General features: G+C 36.4%; 1 protein-coding gene across 2 annotated transcripts in view; it reads right to left on the bottom strand.

Moving 5' to 3' along the window:
- Positions 1-518: 518 nt before the first annotated feature.
- galnt2 (UDP-N-acetyl-alpha-D-galactosamine:polypeptide N-acetylgalactosaminyltransferase 2) overlaps positions 519-20,450 on the bottom strand; it is an 89,788-nt gene continuing 69,856 nt past the window's right edge. Inside the window, exons 7-16 of one of the 2 annotated variants that reach the window (XM_065296798.2) lie at positions 19,827-19,948; positions 16,342-16,429; positions 15,389-15,476; positions 11,503-11,606; positions 8,784-8,910; positions 7,136-7,228; positions 6,699-6,782; positions 5,554-5,698; positions 3,072-3,191; positions 519-2,980 (exon numbers count right to left, since the gene is read on the bottom strand). In XM_065296798.2, the coding sequence (XP_065152870.1) occupies positions 2,825-2,980; positions 3,072-3,191; positions 5,554-5,698; positions 6,699-6,782; positions 7,136-7,228; positions 8,784-8,910; positions 11,503-11,606; positions 15,389-15,476; positions 16,342-16,429; positions 19,827-19,948 (1,127 nt within the window). In that variant the 3' untranslated portion in view covers positions 519-2,824. The remainder of the gene's footprint in view (positions 2,981-3,071; positions 3,192-5,553; positions 5,699-6,698; positions 6,783-7,135; positions 7,229-8,783; positions 8,911-11,502; positions 11,607-15,388; positions 15,477-16,341; positions 16,430-19,826; positions 19,949-20,450) is intronic. The other variant, XM_065296797.2, reaches the window with a different exon arrangement.

The following is a 20,450-nucleotide window of genomic DNA, read 5'->3' as shown; positions in this document are numbered from 1 at the left end:
CTTCTCGACTGAACAAAGAAAGACATCAACATTTTGGATGACATGGTGGTGAGTAAATTATCTGGATTTTTTTAAGAAAATTGACTAATCTTTTAATGTCTAAACACACAGAAATAAATCTCTGCAACACTTAAAGGGATACAATAGTTCACTAAAACTGAAAATTCTCACCCTTAACTTGTATCAAACCTGTATAAATTTCTTTGTTCTGCTGAACACAAATGAAGATATTTAAAAACTATTAACCAAAAAGATCTGTGGCACTATTCACTTCAATAGGATTCTTTTTTTCCTACTATGGAAGTGAATGGTGCCCTGTGAATGGTGCTTGTTTACAAACATTATTCCTTTGTATTCAGCAGAACAAAGAAATTTTTATAAGTTTGGAACAACTTGAGGGTGAATAAATGGGTGAAGTTCTCTTTCCATCTATAAGGAATCAGTTTTTTGTTTAAACCAACAATAAAAATGTTTTTTTTTTATGTTAAACTATAAGTGACACTACTGCACACACTGGCTATGTATATAAATTTTATTTAAGTTAATTATTTTCAGTCATTCAACCTTTTGCAATATCTATAAAACAATGAACAAATACAAGCGCTGTACAGTTGACCAAATCACTATAACTGCAACCGAATGAGTGTAAATGTACATGCATGGACATACATACCGTATATACACACATATACACGATTACAAACGTTGACCCCAAGCCGTTTCCATTTCTGTTGAATGCAACATTGAGATTTTTGGAAAAAAATCAAAACATGTGGGGTCACACGTCCTTCATTTACTGAATATTAAACCGTCTTAGCCTTGGATAGAGGTGTGTTTCCATGTTTCAATCAAACAGCAAATGACTTTGGCACACTGTGCTATGTAAACATTTTGTCCAATTCAATTATGCGATTAGCCATCACATATTGCTCCTAATTTGGCGCCGTTCTCCAAAAACCCACAGCGCACAAATCTTAATATTATAGCACTGCACAAATACTGTCATCTTGTTGTTAGATGGCAATCCCATTTAACTGGCTTCTCATTTGAAACTGGATTCAAAACGGCAACGAGTGGACCACATCTACCGGGTTGTTTCCGCTGTTCGTGTGCTAGTGGGCAGCAGACCAATCTGCTGACAAGAAACCTGAAGACGCTACAAAAAACACAGACCCTAAAATACAGGATACAGGTTGGTTGACTGCTTTCCTAAAGGCAATGCCCAGATTCACTGCGATGAATCTGAAAAACCAACCAAATCTTGTTTTTTTTTGGTTATCTTCTGATGGTGAACTGGAATATCTGTGAAAATACAGGGTTGTGTGGATGATTCAAACATGTACAAGTCTAAGAATAACATAACATTTACTGCTGATACATGAGAAAGGCTGACCGAGTGTCAGTCAGAGGCTCACTTAGTCTTGATTTCTATACCTACAATAAGTTAGTCAGAATGCTACGGCTTATCCCAGTTTAGGTATACACGCAAGACAGGTAAATGGATTAAATGATTTGATTTCACACAACACAGGCTGTCTTGTCCATTGAATTTACAGTAACACTAGTTCTGTTAAGATTAACCAGTGACAACTGAAGTACCACAATAATCTGTGAAAGCAAATATTTAAGGGCATGAATGAGAGAGAATGGGCAGACACACAATATCAGATCCTTTCTCTGTTTGATGAAACAAATGGTTGAGTTGTAAACCAACACAAAATCACCTCACATGTTCTTTACAGTATCATTGATAACAAAAGGCAGTAACCATAAGAGATACAGGATGCTCAAGTAATGACATCATGTGCCACATTTGGCCAGAGTCACGATTAATCTTGAGAATAAAACCTCTAGGACTGCAAGTCCAACTGTGCATGATCAAAAAAAAAGTGAAAATGAGAGGAAAGTTTGTGTCACACATCTGCTAGGAGTTACCTTGATTATTTTCACCTAATACACTTTGCAAAGAAAATAAATAAAGGCTACTTAAAACCAAAAAACTAATGATAAATGAGAAAAATGGGACTGAGAAGCACATATTCGTGTTTGAAGACGAGTATAAACACCGAATTGTTAGCAGCCAGTGCTACAGTATGTGAATCCAACAGTCATGTTCTGTACAATGCATCAGATCTCCTTAAAACACACCAGGGGCTTAGAGGAAGCAGATTGAGTCCGCACATTGCACAATCAACAGAAAAGACAAACAGACAATTGAATAGAAACTAGAAATAAAACTCAAGAAGTGTGTGTGCACTGCAATTTGAAAACACACGGCTGCTGAAGTCCTCCAAAATTAAAGTGACAGTACACGAAACAAACGCGACCCCCAAATCCCATGAGCCCACAAATGAAATCAAACCAAACTAAAACTGTCTGCACTCAAAAATCCGAAATCCGGTCCGATCACAGCGCAGGTTGGGAGTCTCCGTTAAACACGTAATTACATTCGACAATATTGGTAATGCGACTAGAAAAATAAAAAGATAGACGTCAACTCCATCGTAAAAATGTGAAAAAAAAAGAGGAGAAAGAAAAGCATCCTTTTCGCTCGCATTGGAAATGAGACGAAAAAAGGTTTCGATTAAGTTTAGAGACTTAGATTCACTTTCCAAGACCTGGACAAATGATGAAACGGTGAGGTATATAGTTTAGATGGAAATCATCATCATCAACTTTGTTGTCTGATTTCGGTGCCCCGTGGCCTTTGAAGGCCAGAGCGGCCGCGATGTGGCGGCCCCGAGCCCGGACAGGGGGGCGAGCGTGAGCCCGGTGTGGGCTGTCCGAGAGTGAGAAGGGGAGGGCTGGGATTGGCGGCGTCGAATTACGGTTGCAGGTTGAGGGTGAACTTCCACTGCTGGGTAAGCGAAGGGCTGCACACCTCCACCGTCAGGCCGCCGTTTCGTGCGCTGCGGCTGTCCAGGCACAGATTGCTGCCCACGTGTCGAAGCTTGGAGTTGTTGTCGATCTGCTCCCATTTCTGCATTGGAAACAAACATCATGATGTTAAAAATGTGGATGGCAGCCTCCTACTTTACAACCCCCTCCCGTCATACACAGTCTGCTTTCACCTGTCTACTGTCGTTCTCTCTGCAGCCTTGCAGTTTGATCTGCAATCCAGCGGTGCGTTCCACCACCGTCAGACACAGGTCCATATGCTTTACTGATTTGTCTTTAGTCAATGCCCATTCCTGTGAAGAACAAAGAGATGAGCAAAAGAAGGTCATATTTATATAGTATGCATAATGAAGCGCTGATTTTAGCTAATGTATGGAAATTTCTGCCGTGTGATGAGTTAAACACCATATAACATTTATTTTTGTATATATTTAATGCCTGCAAGCTTTTATGAACACATCAGTTGAGAGACATGGAATATGTATACTGTTAAACATCAATTGGTTTTTTAAAAATTAACTGGTAAAAAAAAGGGTTTTACTAAAGGAAAATGTTGAAATAGTTACTAACTGTATATGACCCTGCCTGTGAAATTCAGGCTAAAGTCACATAATCTAATTATCATAAACAAACTGATTTCAATCATTGATTTAATTTTAATTTCACTGTTTGACAAGGTTATATTTGAAGAGTTTGGTTCAAAAACGTGATAAACTCCTTTAAATAAAAAAAAAGTTACCACCAAAATCAGTATTGTGTCTGGTCATTATTAAAAACAAAATTCTTAATTTTACGCAAAATCCGCCATCATATTCTGTCATCTTTTTTCCTTTTTTTCCCAAACCGCAACAAATAGAAAATATGCTCTTTTAAACCACAACTTTTCGTCCAGATCCGGTCGTGATGCGTCAGCGTGACCCCACGCAATACGTCATGACGTCAAGAGGTCACGGATGACGTATGCGAAACTACGCCCCAGTGTTTACAAGCATGTTGAAAGAGGACGTTCCTACGTTGTTGTATGTCAACTGATACTAATTAATGTCTTTGTGTCAGTTTATTGTTTACAATGGTCCGCAAATGTGCGTTTTATATATGTAACACGTGACCTCCCTACGTCACTACGCATTTACGTTAGGTCACGCTGGACCGGACCTAGACGAAAAGTTGTGTTTTAAGAGAGCATATTTTTTATTTTTCTTGTCAAAAATGACAATCGTTTCGCTAGACAAGACCCTTATTCCTCGTTTGGGATCTTTTAGAGTCCTTTGAAACTCAGTTGAAAAAAACTGTTAAGTGTTGAGTTAAGTATTAAGTGTTGGGCTCTATTAAAGTCCATTAAAATGAGAAAAATCCTGCAATGTTTTCTTCAAAAAACATAATTTCTTCTCGACTGAACAAAGAAAGACATCAACATTTTGGATGACATGGTGGTGAGTAAATTATCTGGATTTTTCTTTTAAGAAAATTGAATATTCCTTTAATATGACAAAGTAAGTGTTTTGATTAATGCCATTAATGTTTCTTTTTTTAATTAGTTAACTAAATGAATATAACATGGCAAAGATGAATGCACATTTATATATTTATTCAATTGCATTTTGAAAAAAAAAACTTGTCATGGATTTTAAGTTTTTATTAGAAATGTTTGAAAATCCAATTATAGATTAACCTTAAATTGCTATGTGAAAGTTTGTAACAGAAAATAGTAGTTTTCATCTTGTCACGTTTTTGGTATAGAAAACACGTTTTACCGAAATTAGTCAAAATGTATATAATGCGTTTTGGAACCAAACTCTTCATTTATTTTCACAGAATGTTCTTTTTGTAGGATGATTTAATGAAGCAAACAGTAAATCACAAAAAATGACTTGGTTTTCACAGACATGGTCTCACATGACCTTATATATTCCTTTATACACTTTATATAAAGAATTGCCTATAAATACAACCAACAATTGAATGCAATATGCAATTGAATGCAGATGCAAAAGCCGCTAAAAGCCTCCTCTGTCAAAAATGAGATAACCGAATGCTCTCTGCACATATTATCATTCATCAAATACTTTTGCTTTAAATCCACTTAAAGGCGAAGTGCACAATGTTTGAAAGCCAGTGTTGATATTTGAAATCACCTAAACAATCAGGCCCCTAGCCCAATAGAATCTGGACCTTCTTTTGACAGACCCGCCCCACACATCCGCAACCCAGGCAATAATGTTGGTAGTAGACACGCACCTTACTGGCTACAAGTGTGTTTTTCAGAAATTGTGCGCTCCCCGTCTTTAATCCCGGACTCAAGCTATTCAAAAATACCAGTTTATTGGCAGAATCCATTAAGATTTTGGGATTTAACAAGAAATCCAAATGAAAAGAAAACATGCTTTTAAAGGGTTTTGAATCTGAGCTCTTCAATTGTCATTTATTTAAGAAAGACAGACTATGGACACATTATGAAACGAGCAATGTTCCGATAAAGTTTTTGAACCGTAAAGACGAATATTTATAGATGTGTTGAACCTTAGATGTGCACTGTGGAGCGATAACAAAAGTATGTCACCCACCGTAAGGGAATTGTTCCTCTCAAATAACCCAAACTCACAGTAATGTGTCCATCACCAGTGCTGTCACATCACACATAAGACTGTTCAGTACCTGAGCCCTGAATGATACCTGATTGCCCCCAGCGTTGTGACATTCATACACCCCCACTACACCATCAGCAAAGTGTCCCAGTGTATCCAAACAGTTCTGGCCCTGCTGTAGTGCCCCAAATGCTATGTCCTGATGATCCGGTACCCTAAACAACACACGAAAAGTTAGGAACTACATTTACATATGATTAAATTAACTTACACACATTTACTGCTTATGTAAAAGTACTATGTAAGAAAAAACTTTAAACACATACACATTTTACAAAATAAAGACTTTGAATCTTTAAATCGGTTACAAGAGTAAAACAAGTGGTCTCAACCAAAAGTTAGAGCTCTTTTTTACGGTTTTAGTACAGTGGTAGTAATGCATGTACTGTAATGATGAATTCACTGAACAGTTCTGATTATATACAGGAAGATCTTTTAAATATATTTTTGTTATCAATGTTTGCTGATGTACATCTTACAAAAATTTAGCATTATGAAAATAACAGTCCAATAACAATCCCACAGAAATCATTGATACAGACAGCATTTCAATGTACATCTAACAGCTATACATAAACAACAGGTTTATGATCAATGTTTAAATGTTAGGATACCAGGTGTACACAGCAATTTGACCACCTGTGATCAGATCATCCAAAATAACATTAAAGGGGATATACCATGAAAATCTGACTCTTTAAGTGCTATAATTTGGTCCCCAGTGCTTATCAACCTAGAAAATGTGAAAAAGATCAACCCAGTAACTTAGTTTTGGTCTGCAAGCATGTGAAAAAATAGCTAATAGATATTTGGCTCCCCTTGTGATGTCAGAAGGGGGATATACAGCCCCTTAATCTGCACTATCCAACCACGACACTGCCATTTAGCGCAGAGATCAGCTCATTTGCATTTTAAAGGACACACCCAAAAATGGCACATTTCTGCTTACACCTACAAAGTGGCAATTTTAACATGCTATAATAAATTATCTTTATGATATTTTGAGCTATAACTTCACATACGTATTCTGGGGACACCAAAGATTAATTTCACATTTTAAAGAAGCCTTGTTAAATGTCCCCTTAAAAACCAGGTGTAAACAGGAATAAAGTGATCCCGACAGCTACATATATCATATTTAGGTTTCACACTAACCGTAGCTCAGGATAGACGTTCTCCAGGTACCACTTGAAAGGTTTGCACCCTAATCTCTTCTTCATTTCTAGCCTGCTTTGAATGCTGGAACAAAGTCAAATCAGTCACACAGAGCTAATCATTTATTTATTTCAGTGGTATAAACATCAAACAACTGAAATCTCGCAATCTGTATATGCCAAAAAAGCCTAGACTCCAGCAAATACACGGGTTATTTTCAACCCTGCGTTGGGTCAAAAAGGGACAGCCGTTGGGGGCTAACCCAGAAAATGTTTATATTTGACCCAAAATTTCAACAAAAGGCTGAACTTGTCCTTTTTTGACCCAACGCTGTTATTATAAATAACCCAGCATGTTTTTTAGAGTGGGACATCATCATTTACAGTCATGGGTTTGTTCAATGCCATTCATATAAATTAAGATAAATGCACACTTACTTGCCATAAGGCACGTTACGAGCTGATGGGACAGCAGCGTAATAGAAGTTCTTGAAATCGTCCATCCAAACCTCTGCCGCTCGTCTGGTGTTTCTGTAGAGAGTAAAGTAAATGACACATTCAATATGGAGATACTAATGAGAAAAACATCCAGCACTTCATTATCCCAGAGTCTAATTTCAGCACTAATGGACTTCTGTAACACATGACGGGTGATTGGTTACTGCTTACTATAGCTGCAGTACTCCATTCAACCACTGAGTGGAGCACTCGAACTAAACTATACTGAAGAACCACTGTGTTCTTTAGCTACGGTATTGCTCTTGATCAGACTTATGGGGTCTTATATTGCTTTTATATAAGGGTAGCATCAGCAAAATAAGCCATTTAAGAAAAGTTAAAGTGATTTGAACATGTTTTACTGTACGATGTCTTCAGAAAAAGCATTTATAATGGACAAAAGAACTACTTCTGCGGTCTATATTGCCTATGTTATATATATTATATATTGAGCATTCTGCGCATCTACATCTAAGGGATAATGTATAAGCTGCCATTTGTATCACAGAATTATGCCCCGACTGTGTAAACGGGACCCGAACCGAAGCCGTCGGTCTTGTATCACACAAAATGGGGCTTATTTCACAATAACAACCGACGGGACGGCCTGCACATTATCTCACTTATTACACAACTATTTACCTCATAAGTATGGTACGAAATATTAAATATTGATTTGAAATATTTTATTAGCTAATTTGTAATGAATGCAGACCTTCCATAAGAAAACCCTGTTTATTTTCAGTTTTAAGATAAGACAAGTCACAAATATGCTATTTGGTTTAATCATTTGTAAATATAATATTTACAAAAATAAACATTTTTGTGTAATATTAAACTGTACCTGTCAAAAGGATTTGCTGCATCTGGGTTACCGTGTGTTATTAGTTTTGTGCGGTTGTTATATGGAAATAACATACCTGAAAATGTCGTGACTGGCCAATCAGAATCAAGCATTTCAATGAGCCGTGTAATAAGCTGAAATGTATTCATTATGGCAGATCATTTCTACTTTTTAGTTTCCTAGTTAAAACAATGAATCATGTTTGTGGCTAAAGTGACATATCTTGAATCAGCTGAAATTCACCTCTTATATGCATTTTTATCCTTCTTAATAACGGTGCATCTCATTTTCTGTTTATATTTCATATATATTTAAAGACATTATACTATGCAATGATTGCAAATTATTGTTTTTGCATTTGTTAAATTTTCTATGAACAAATTAAACAGAATAGAATAAAGCACATATGCATTAAGCATCATATATTTTCATGCTGCGTTCTACATGTAGCTATTTGCTGAAAGAGGTGCATTTACCTTTGGACATATAGCAATAATGACATGACAGTATTTCATAGTTCACAGTTATATCAGTTTCATAGGCAGCTATGCCACATTGTAAACAGTTTAAAGTACTGTATGTCACAAGGCTCTGTGCAAGTAGTCCATTTAACTATTTATACTATTTGCCTTCCAAGGTTTGTGTTTAAAACAATATTTATTTAAACTTATTTATTCATGTAGTGTTTACATTATAATGTTCAATAGACAACATTTAAGCTAACGTAAATTATATAGCGGATACCTTGCAAACACAGTTCCACTGCCTCCTGGGAAAGTATATGGATGTTGCTTTCTGAAGACATGACCCACTCGACTGCAGGGGATGATCTCCAAACTCCCTCCACATTGCCACACGCGAAATGAGATCTCTGAGGAGCACAACAACAGCCAGATTTATTAAGACACATAGACACCAAAACCACTACACTATTACTCAACTACCTAAACACAAGAAAGTTTCGGAAAATGCACCAAAATGCCAAAACTCATAATTGCAAGCTTGTGACTTCCAATAAAACCAGACACAAGTACAAACAACCCAACAATCATGTCATAAACAGATGCTGCTGCCGCTCTGTAAAACAGCCGAGTTTTCACAGACCTCAAATAAACACACATGCAAACAGAAAGCAATTTCCAGTCAGACGGCATCGTTTCTGGAACCTTCGTAACCTTTTCCATCACCACCACCACAGTTGAGAAAAGTGCTGTGTTTGTGGAATGAATCACGACATTTCTCACAATCCATCATGATTTGGACTTTAATGCCAGAATCTAAAAACCTTACTTCACAGTGCACTTCTTATAGTCTACATTCACCACTAGTTTAAGTTTCTTCGATAATGATATAAAAAGCAATAACTGCAGTGCTGACCTGAATTACCCCTTCAATGGGCACATTAAGTTTTGGCTGAGTAAGGTACAGTATTCTCATATCATCTATTGATAAAAGTATCATAATCTCTTATCAGTGGTTTTTTACAGTGGCCTCACCAAGTTTTGGGATACTTGAAAAATGTATTAATTTCATTGCATTAAAAACCTAACAAACCAAGTGTCATCTTCAGAAAAAACATCAGGCACTACACATTTTAAGTAAGGATAATGTAGAGGCAGCCGGTAGTTATTGGGAAATAAGCCCCGACAGTGTGATCAGGTCTTGTATCACACTGAAGGGGCTTTTTTCCTGATAACTACCAGCTGCCTCTACATTATCCCGCTTATTACACGGCTACTTGTCACATAAGAAAAAAACCGGACATGAATATGAATTTGAAACATTTTATTGGCATATTTGTTTTAAATTAACATTTTTATCCTTCCGCGAAACTTTGCACAGATGCATAAAATGATCGTAATACCTTATTAAGATCCTCTGCTTCATACTTGTCTGTCTCCATTTTTTCTCTTTTAACCAGTCTTTGAGAAGTTTTAATGCCCATTCTGTATTTTTTTTGTGTGTTGGCTTCGTAGCTGTCATGCTCTATTTTGTCAAGTTCAGTCTCAGTAGCTGTCTGTGTCTTGTCGTGGTTGTCCAGTGTTTGTCACAAGATGGCACCAAACAGTAATCTTTATTGATCTTTATTGGCGGGGAGCAATTTTACTCGTACAAGTAGTACCGGCTATGCGTTATTACTTTGGAGCGGTTATTATTTGAAAAGAACGAACCTGCAAATGTCTCAACTGACCAATCAGAATCAAGCATTCCAGAGAGCCGTGTAATAAGGCAATGTAATGAATATATAAGGCCATGCTGCTGTTGTGATATACATAATTACAATCTGAAATGCTGGATTAATTTCAACATAGGTTAACATACATCTCAACGTGTCCGGTAGGTCCCTTTATGACTGAAAATAACCCAGCATGTAACGCTCAAAGAAAATTTGGTATTTTAGCCATTCATCATTAATTCAATTAAATTTTATTTATATAGCGCTTTTCATTTGTTAATTGTTTCAAAGCAGCTTTACATGAATAGATATAGGGGAAAACACAGAAAAATCGATAGATAATATAAGCAGAAGAATACAGCGGCTAATAATAAACCGTACAAGCGAGCGTAGTAATAATGTAACGTATACAGGAAAGTGCTAAGTTAAGCCAATGTTGGCTTATACTTGGCTATTACTCTATACTTGGTTTGATTTCTTTAAAGGGCACCCATTTCATTGCTAAAAAACAACGTTATTTTGTGTATTTGGTATAATATAATGTGTTTGCGTGTTTTATGGTTCAAAAAACACATTATTTTCCACATACCATACATTTTTGTAGCTCCAGATTTCCCTCTCTTCCTGAAACGCACTGATTCATGTTAAAAACTTATCGATTTGAAAAGCAATGTCCCTGATTGGCCAGCTAATATGAACTTTGTGATTGGCCCGAATACCTCTGACGTCAGCCGGAAACGTGACACTCCTTCCCATGTTTGAAAAATATGGTCACAATGCAATGCTAAAATGAATTAACTTACACGCTGAGTCCGAAGCGGGAGGAATTATGATAATGTCGGTCTTGTCTACATTACCAATTCCAGGAAGTAAACCGTTGCCTATAATCCGTGTGTTTGTTGTATTCCAAGAAAATAAATTTATGTTGGAGACAATAACTCACGTCATCATTTACGTTAAGGTATGTACCTTTTGCAAATCATTAACATGTACTAATACACTTACACACCAAAGAAAATGTAAAACCGTGAATCGGATAAATGGTGTTCTTTAAACATCTGGTTTGATCTTTCAATGGTATGACAATCAAATATTATTGTCACTGTTAGCGGTCAATTCTTTATATAACTAGGTGACAAAAAAATTGGTGCACAAACTGTGTGCAAGTCCCATACACTACATATCTGCTGGGGATTCAGCCAGCTGTCACCAACTTATACCACTTAACAACACAGTGCAAGAAATGAAATACAGCTTGGCATGGGGAGAAATAATGCCTTCACTCACCGAGATTCTCACCGCCCCACACATCCATCATCATGTCGTACTTCCCGAGCTCTTCGAAATAGTCCTTGTCCATTACAAAAAGACCTCCGGCAATCATTGGTGTCCTGAGAAACGTAAATTAAGTTCAACAAAATATGAAATGGATTAATGAAATAAATTTGAAAATGATCAAACAGAAATGTTGTTTATTATTACAAAAATCTATACAAAAGGGCCCCCAAGTAAACTAAATGGTAAGCAAAGCACAAATTAAAGTCAGTTTTTCATTTCCCAATCATTACCACAGTTATTATTCACACCGCTGGTGATGTATTTTGTTTCAGTGGCCATTTGGCACTTAATAAAACCTTGTGATCATTGCAGTCTGTGATTGTGCGATCTGATCACAGTCTCATAAACAAAGTCATTAAACAACACTAGACTCATTAAAAGAGGCTGCAGAGTGCTGTGTCATGAAGACTTGTGTACTGCACATCCCAGAATGGCACTGCATTGTTTATTAGCTTAATGTACTTTTAATGTACTTGCAGCATAGCGATTGCATGGACGGTGCATTGCTACAACGTGAAATTTCAATTTGCCATTTGGTTCGCTTTACTTCCTGCTATTCGCTTTCTGCCCCTTTCAAGCAGTTAATTATACACAATGAGTCACTCCCTGGAGGCAGGGCCATTTTACAAGCAAGCAGGCGAGCACATGGGCTGCTCGGACAAAGCCTGTTGTTTTGCTACGACGAGAACTTTAGGAGATTGTTTTATTGTGCTGACAAAACGGAAATAATTAGCAGTTTCATCATCAGCGTGTGCATTTAAAGACCCTTTTCGTGGAACTGTTTTCCTCTGTATCGCCATGTAGCATGAATGAAGAAAACCTAAATAGATATTTGAAGTAAAATTTTTCCATCACACAGTCCAAAGCATTTGCAACAGGGTGATTCTCGCAAAATTAGACCAGGGTTCTTGCAGGTTTCAGCAAGTTAAATTTAAGACCTTTTTAAGACCTTTTATGACCATTATGAGTAAAATTTAAGACCAACACAACACATTACTAGAAGCATTCAAATGATCTCAGAAATTCTTAAAACATTCTATTTTTATTGATTCAGTTATAGAAAAATATAAAATGAACGCAGTTTTAAAACAGATAATTAAAATACATGGAAATGCATTATGCTTAACTCTATTAGACCGCGAGTGTTGGCGCCGACAAATTTTACCCATAGCCCTTTAGGAAGAGACTTCTGACAATAGAAGCCCAAAAATGGCTCATAGTGAGCCATTGAAATACATTGAGTTAGAGGCAAAGAGCTGTGATTTTTCTTAATTAATAGTCAAGAAATGCATTGATTTACAATATTTATACATCACTAATATGTGTAAGTAGTATTTTTATAAAATTCTATCAACAATGTTTTTTGACAAATAAAATTCACTAATATTAGATCAGTTACTATGGTCAGCTACTGGTTTGTGCCTAGTTTTACACTGCCTCATACAACTTTAAAGCTTTAAAATGCATCGCACTCTGTAGTACGTAAGCTTATAGGGGAGGTTTCCCAGACAGGGATAAGAGCTTTCCAAACTTGAAAACAATTTGCACTGACATATCTTAAAATACATCAAAATGCACACAAGTAATGGTTTTAGTAAGGCATGTTTATTAAAACTAGTTATATGTCATAATTGAACTAAGGCCTAGTCCTGGTGTAAGCTAATTCCTGCCCCGGGAAACCACCCCATCATGTTTAATGTACAACTGACTGTGTGCTGTGTATATATCTTGTGCCTGTTTATAAATATACAAAGAACAAAAGATCACTTTCAATTATTATTAATCCCTAAAAGCATTAATATATGCATTTTATTAATACAAGTTAATAATAAATTAATGTATTGCATTTAATTGAATACAGAATCACAGAGCCAAAAAAACATTCCACCCATACGTTTTATGCATAAATATGCACTATATACCGCCATCAGGTTTAAAAGCCTCTCTAATTACACAATAAGGGATGAATCTGCATTAAGAAAATGAAATTTACCATTAAAAGGCTGTTTGATATGCGTTGCTAACGTTATCCACTAAGACCGTTTCTCAATCCCAAGGCTGTAGCCTTCGAAGGGTCGCATTTCTAAGATGTATAACTCATAAAGACTGTCTTATTTCAGAATATTAACTTGAAAATATTGATTTTTATTCTTAGTTAATCGTTATTTGTTGTAATATGCTTATGACTTGCGAATGTAATGCTCAGTTAACTTAAATAAACCAGGCGATGCAGCAGCCTGCCTATGCGAAAGGGCTCTGATTCTACCGCTATTCATTTAACCGTAACTCCTGAAGCATTTGCGCCATCAAAAAGTTTGAATTGTTCTTAAAGACAATTGCACTTTTTTGAAATATATGGTTTATTACGGTACTTTCTTGCTTTCCGTCTGCGTCTGCTAATCGCTGGTGTTTGTGGAGAGCTGAGGGAAAGCGCGTTAGCTTCGAGTGCATTGCAGCAGAGAAATATTAAAGTCTAAAATATAAAACTGTGTAACACTAAAGTTGACTCGCTGTTGGTGGCTCGTGACTCGACGGCCCGACTGTTTAAGTTGATTTTCAATAAAGCAGCATTGATTTTTGTTCGCTTCTGTGTCTTCTATGTTTCAGAACCTTGCAAATGCTCAGGTAAGCCACGGGCTTCTAAATTACCCCGAAAAAGATTTTTGCTTATACAAAACTAAGTTTAAGGATTGTTTCTCGCCAAACCCACACAGTATAAAGTCGGATCACAACACCTGAAATATAGCTTATGGCACGATTTGCGTGGTTATGACAAAGGGCGGAACGTTTCTTTTTAGAGACCCACCATCATACACTTTCTGCCTCCGCTACTGATTAAGTTAGTTCTTCGCCGTTTTAAATTATTTTATTTTCTGCGGACAACGCTTTTTGGGAATGAAAAGAGGTAAGAAATTTAAGACTTGGGTAAATTAAATTTAAGACCTGGGATAAAAATCTGGGTGTTTTTAAGACTTTTTAAGGCCTTAAATTTAACATTCTGAATTTTAGACTTTTTAAGACCCCGCGGGAACCCTGTTATCTTATGAGGTGTCATAAAACATTTTGATACAAAAGTAAATGTGATCAAAATAAGCAGCATACAGTTACAAAAACATCTCTTCATGTACTATTTTGCACATGACTTCAAATGACATCATACAAACCAAATTTGTTGTTTTTTCCACATTAAGGGAAAAATGTTCATTACCGCATTACTGGATTTGGGTTCGTTGACATGGAAAATTTATAATAAAATTAAAAGCTTCACTGCGTATTATACTATAAACATTTACTGTAAAGAAACATGTGGTATTTGGTGATCATTGGTAAATATAGAGACAATAATATGCAAATGTGTCCAAGACCAATTTTCTCATCCTCCGCAACAATTTTCAATCATTGTTTAAGCCCTCAATGAACTAACATTTTTAAAAAAATGTTGTTGGAAGGGACATAATTGACTGTGACACTCAATATGGTAACCCGGTAAGCACTTCTTATTTTTTCTCTACAGATAAAAGTTAAAATTTTGTTTGTCATAGTACCTAGACAACTTTTTAGTTCTCATTATCGAAACATAAGTTTGTTAATGCATATATTTAATGTAATATCATGTTGCGGTAATGATGATCATTTTTGATAATGATAATCTAAAAAATGTAAATAATTCTATAGGAAACACTTTTTAAATCCTTTAAAATAATGGTAATAGTAAGTTCAGACCTTAATCTTATATGTGCAAAAAATTTAATTAAAAAATCTGATGCTGGACACCTTCTTAATCTTGATTTTGTGAGAATCACCCAACAGAGATATTTAGAGATACAGTTCTTACTTGATAGGAGCAATGGGGTTTCCTTGCCGTGCCCGTCTTTGTTCCAGAGTCATGTAGTCCCATTTAAAAACTAGATTCCAATCAAAACCTAGAAAAAGAATGGAAACCAGTCTGATTCATACCCTGGCTAAATAAAACCCAGCCATGTGTCAGAAGAGGGGAGCATATTGATGATTTGCCATTTGAGAGCAGCATGCTACTTGTATTGCTCCAGCATGCACCATGTATGCCAAATATTGCATATGCATGAAATACAGAATGACCAACAATATCTGCCAAATGTACCGTAAACCGTGAACATTTTCAAAAAAATATATTGCTTTGTAAGCACCATAAATAACCATTCAATATTGAGATCACGTCACTACAATAAAGCATTTTAATGTTTAAAGTGTGTAATGTTGCGTGAGACAATGGCTCACATAATAAAAATAGACTGTATATACAGTATAAACTGTGCAGTATGCAGTAAAGCACTGAGAGAGGGTAAAAATGCCAAACAGGCCATTAAAGTACAGAGACATGTCATATGTCTTAAAGCATCTGAATGCTGGTTAACAGCCAGACAAAGCTCTCGCTTAAATACAGCAATATGTGCTGAAAAAGAGAAAATATAAATAAGATGATATTTATAACCCATGCTGCTTTATAAAACACAGTGGAACAAACAGGGAAATACTATTTCCACATTATTTTAGACTATCAAACGATTTCCATAGCAAAGAGACCTTTACATATACTTTTGCCACATTGTCTGCAATAATTCCCTCATTCTAAACACAAACATGCATTTATGCTTAGCCTATCAATCATTAAAATCAATATTGTGAAATAACATGTTGACTACTGCTATTAGACTGCTACTTTAAGAAAAGATGATCACTTCTGATTGGATTGAATTATAAATTGTTGCTTCACACTATTCCACAGCAATGCAAAAACAAAGTATTTACCTCCTTTAAGATCTGCAGATGCTCCAACATACTGAAAATTGTCCATGTTAATGACATCTATGATGGGTGAAACAACCCGAGTCTTATCCTGCCGAAAGAATATCAATAAACCAAATGATCCAAAGCAGGGTTCAATAAAAAAGACAGCACAAAAACACACATTAATGAACAACAAATGTTATCTGTTCAGTAATCTAGACAGCATGTTCTTTGAAGACATTACATTGATGTTTTTATCAAAGACGATAAAAATAAAACCAAAATTGAAGTGAAAGTCCTAGTGCTGATGGAGGAATTATGAAAATGTCCACAGAACTGCTGTGACGAATCAGCAAGCAATACCTATGAAAATCCCATTAATCTGGTGAGTTTCGCTGACACACCACTGAAGCATTCAAGCCAGGTAAAGAAATATGAGATAATTCCCAAGAAAAAGAGAGTTCAGAAGCAGCATTTAACACCAAATACAAATATATTGCTTCTAACTCATTTCTCATTATTCAATGTGACACTTCTAGGACACCCCGAGTAAATCAAAGAAACCCAATAATACCCTCACTTCTGAATTAAAGAGACAGTGAAGAAAAAAATTATATGGGTTTGGAATGACATGAATGTGGACTGAATTATGATAGAACTTTCTTTTTTGGGGGGGTGTGAACTATTTCTTAAACATTAGAATATAAATCCAGTCCATGAGAAATCAATAGATAAAAGACAATGCTGACATAATGACCAATTTATTAACAAGGTCAGAAAACATACATAATTTTCCAGGTTTCTAACAAGTTTATTTGGGGCCTTATGGTGCACGTGGAACACGGTTCACTTGGGCTCAAGCGCAGGAAGTCAGCTAAGCAATATGATAGGCATGTGAGAGGGCTGTGTGTCATTGTGCACCATATGACCCCGGATAAAAAAAAAACACAGACTTAAAGGAATAGTCTACTCATTTTCAATATTAAAATGTTATTACCTTAACTAAGAAGAGTTGATATATCCCTCTATCATCTTAGTGCATGCACGTAAGCGCTGGGGCGCGCTGCGACACTTCGATAGCATTTAGCTTAGCCCCATTCATTCAATGGTACCACTCAGAGATAAAGTTAGAAGTTAGAACGTTTTTCCTATTTAAGACGAGTAGTTATACGAGCAAGTTTGATGGTACAAAATAAAACGTAGCGCTTTTCTAAGCGGATTTAAAAGAGGAACTATATTGTATGGCGGAACAGCACTTTTGGGAGTACTTCAACTCGCCTGAAAAATCCGCTCCCCTTCTCCCTCTCATAATGGGAGAGGGAGGGTGTTACTGCGCCGAGTCGAAGTACTCCCAAAAGTGCTGTTCCGCCATACAATATAGTTCCTCTTTTAAATCTGCTTAGAAAAGCGCTACGTTTTATTTTGTACCATCAAACTTGCTCGTATAACTACCTGCTTAAATAGGAAAAACGTTGATGTGTTTGGTCACTTCTAACTTTATCTCTGAGTGGTACCGTTGAATGAATGGGGCTAAGCTAAATGCTATCGAAGTGTCGCAGCGCGCCCCAGCGCTTACATGCACGCACTAAGATGATAGAGGGATGTATCAACTCTTCTTAGTTAAGGTAGTAACATATTTTAATATTGAAAATGAGTAGACTATTCCTTTAACATTACAATGGGTTCCAGTGTTAAGAGAGCGCTTTACTTCCTGCTTTGTTCAAAACAATCGCATCCTAACGACGAAAGCGCGCCTGGGCTCGGATCGATAAAAGTACAGTGTGAGTGCGTGCTTCTGGGGGAGTAGGGATGGGGGACAATCATGCTGGGGCATGGTTTGGTTTGGATAGTGTGAGTGCACCCTTAGACTGTGTTTTTAATAAAGGTGAATTCTGTCACAGTATAAATGTGGAAAAAATTAACCTGATTATGACTAAGTGGCTGCAACAAGTGGAAAAGTGGCTAATGTCAGTTTAAACTTATGATAGACTCTTGTTCTGATCTACTTAACTCAAAATAGTTTCATATTGAAAATCTGGAATTTAAAATGATGAAACAGTCTAGGTCAACAGGTAACTATGTTTACATTGAAGTGCACAAGATGCTCTTTGAAACACACTCAATTAAGGGTTACAAGAAGTTTTGGAACATCTGGTGTTGTGTGACTCCTCCAGCAAATAAAAAAACTTGGCAAACAATATATTTGAATAATATGTTCCTCTGTCATTCCAAATAAACTGTTACGTGTTAAAAAATCCTCTGCCTTGTACACACGCTTTCTGAGATTCCACTTCTATCAGCAACAATTGCTTAACTTCAAACACAAAATGATTTAAGACATCCTTTTTCAACGTTAAATAACGGCGCAAATCCTAGCAATAACAAATGTGCAAACATTAGTAAATCGCATTTCATGAATCATTTAAATATCCCAAATTTTGCATCTGAAAGGGAAACTCCTATAAATACATATGCAATAAGGTCAGTGGCAAAAATAACTAGACCACACCTTGTCAGTGCTAATGATCCAATGCGCATTTTTATTACATCCCGTCCTTTTTTAATGCCAAAATGATGGTTTGCGCTATTAGCAAGTCTGGCCCTTAGCCTAAAAAAATATTCTTCATTAAAATTGTTATGCTTTTAATACAATAACCTGGATTTCAATGAGGGAAACTGAAAAACGGTAACATTTACTTTCAGCATTCATAAGCAGTGACAGTTCCAGACCCCATTTTAAGTTTAGCGTAAGCAGGGCAATGTTTAATGCACATTTGATATAAACATCATTATGAAACGCTCTGATAAATTCGGGGGTCACCAACTCCACAATCTGATTATTATCTTTTCTGGGTTACCCAACTGGAAATGAACATCTTACAATATAAATGAGGTTATGAAACCTCTGACAACCTTTATGCCTGCAATTTCTGCTGCCTTTTTTATCTTACTGTACTGAGTGGACATCAAACACAGTAATTGCGTGTGCCTAAGGAACCAAAAGCAAACATTGTTTTAAGGTCGGTGTTAAATTAGTATGCAGTTGTGTGATAGTATGAACTTATGATCCTGATCCAAACCGGACTTGCACATTTGTCATTGGGTGTAACTGCTTGCATTCGCACACACCAAGGTCTTATCTCTGTACTGTATGTTTTATGAACACAGCGTTGGACCGTTTAGTTTACATCCCTGACTTTTCCTTATGGCTTGGTTGAGAATTGTTGGCAATATACAGCAGGGTGGGATGCAAACAGGTCAGACGACAGGCCGCTGTGAGTAAATTCTGCACTTTTAAAAAGTTTGACTAAAGAAAACTTTCATCACTGCTTCTGTTTTACTATTCTGGCCTGATGTTTGCAGTCACATTGAGCAATACAACATCCACTGCTGTAATAAGCATACTTTATTACAGACTCCAAAACCCAAAAGATAATTTGTAAGACCCAGAATTTTTGTGCTTGTGTGAAAGAGAAAATACAAAAAGTGAAAAAAAACTGGCTGACCTCAGCAACCCTTTCCAGTAGGGGCTCCAGCCAGTGCTCATTACACTCGCAGTGGCTGTCAAGGAAGGTCAGTACATTGGCTGTGGCTGCATCTGCCCCTCTGACGCGAGACCGCATCAAGCCTGAAATCAAATACACAAAGGACTGAGCCTAAAACGCTGATATATCACAGATGTAATCTTAAAAACAAATCCAAAACTATATGCTTTTCTTAATACTGAAGATTATAAACAGAGAAAAGGACATTGTGGACAATGTATAAGTACAAGTTTATTGTGCAGTATTTTCGGGATTTGGACCCAGTGAACTGGGTTGAAAAGGTGTGGCTTGGACATCCTGTTTAACATTTGCTTACCAATGTAATGGGAGCTGCTCTGACTACATGAGAGCCAGTAGATCAAACTGATAGTTCTTACAACATCATTGCAACTAAAACTATATTTCTTGTATGACTAATGTGTTATTAAATTGTAAAAAATATGCATAATTTTTGTCCGATCAACATATATGTTATGTAACTTTAACTTAAGTTAAACTATTATAACTTGACTTTATAAGTTATGTCAACTTTTCTCCAAAGACAAAAATAGCAGATTGAATTGACTTGCAAAACCAAGTTGTTGT

Source organism: Paramisgurnus dabryanus, chromosome 20, assembly GCF_030506205.2.
Source record: "Paramisgurnus dabryanus chromosome 20, PD_genome_1.1, whole genome shotgun sequence".
In the NCBI taxonomy this organism is placed as follows: Eukaryota; Metazoa; Chordata; class Actinopteri; order Cypriniformes; family Cobitidae; genus Paramisgurnus; species Paramisgurnus dabryanus.
This window is presented reverse-complemented; position numbering and strand designations above follow the sequence as displayed.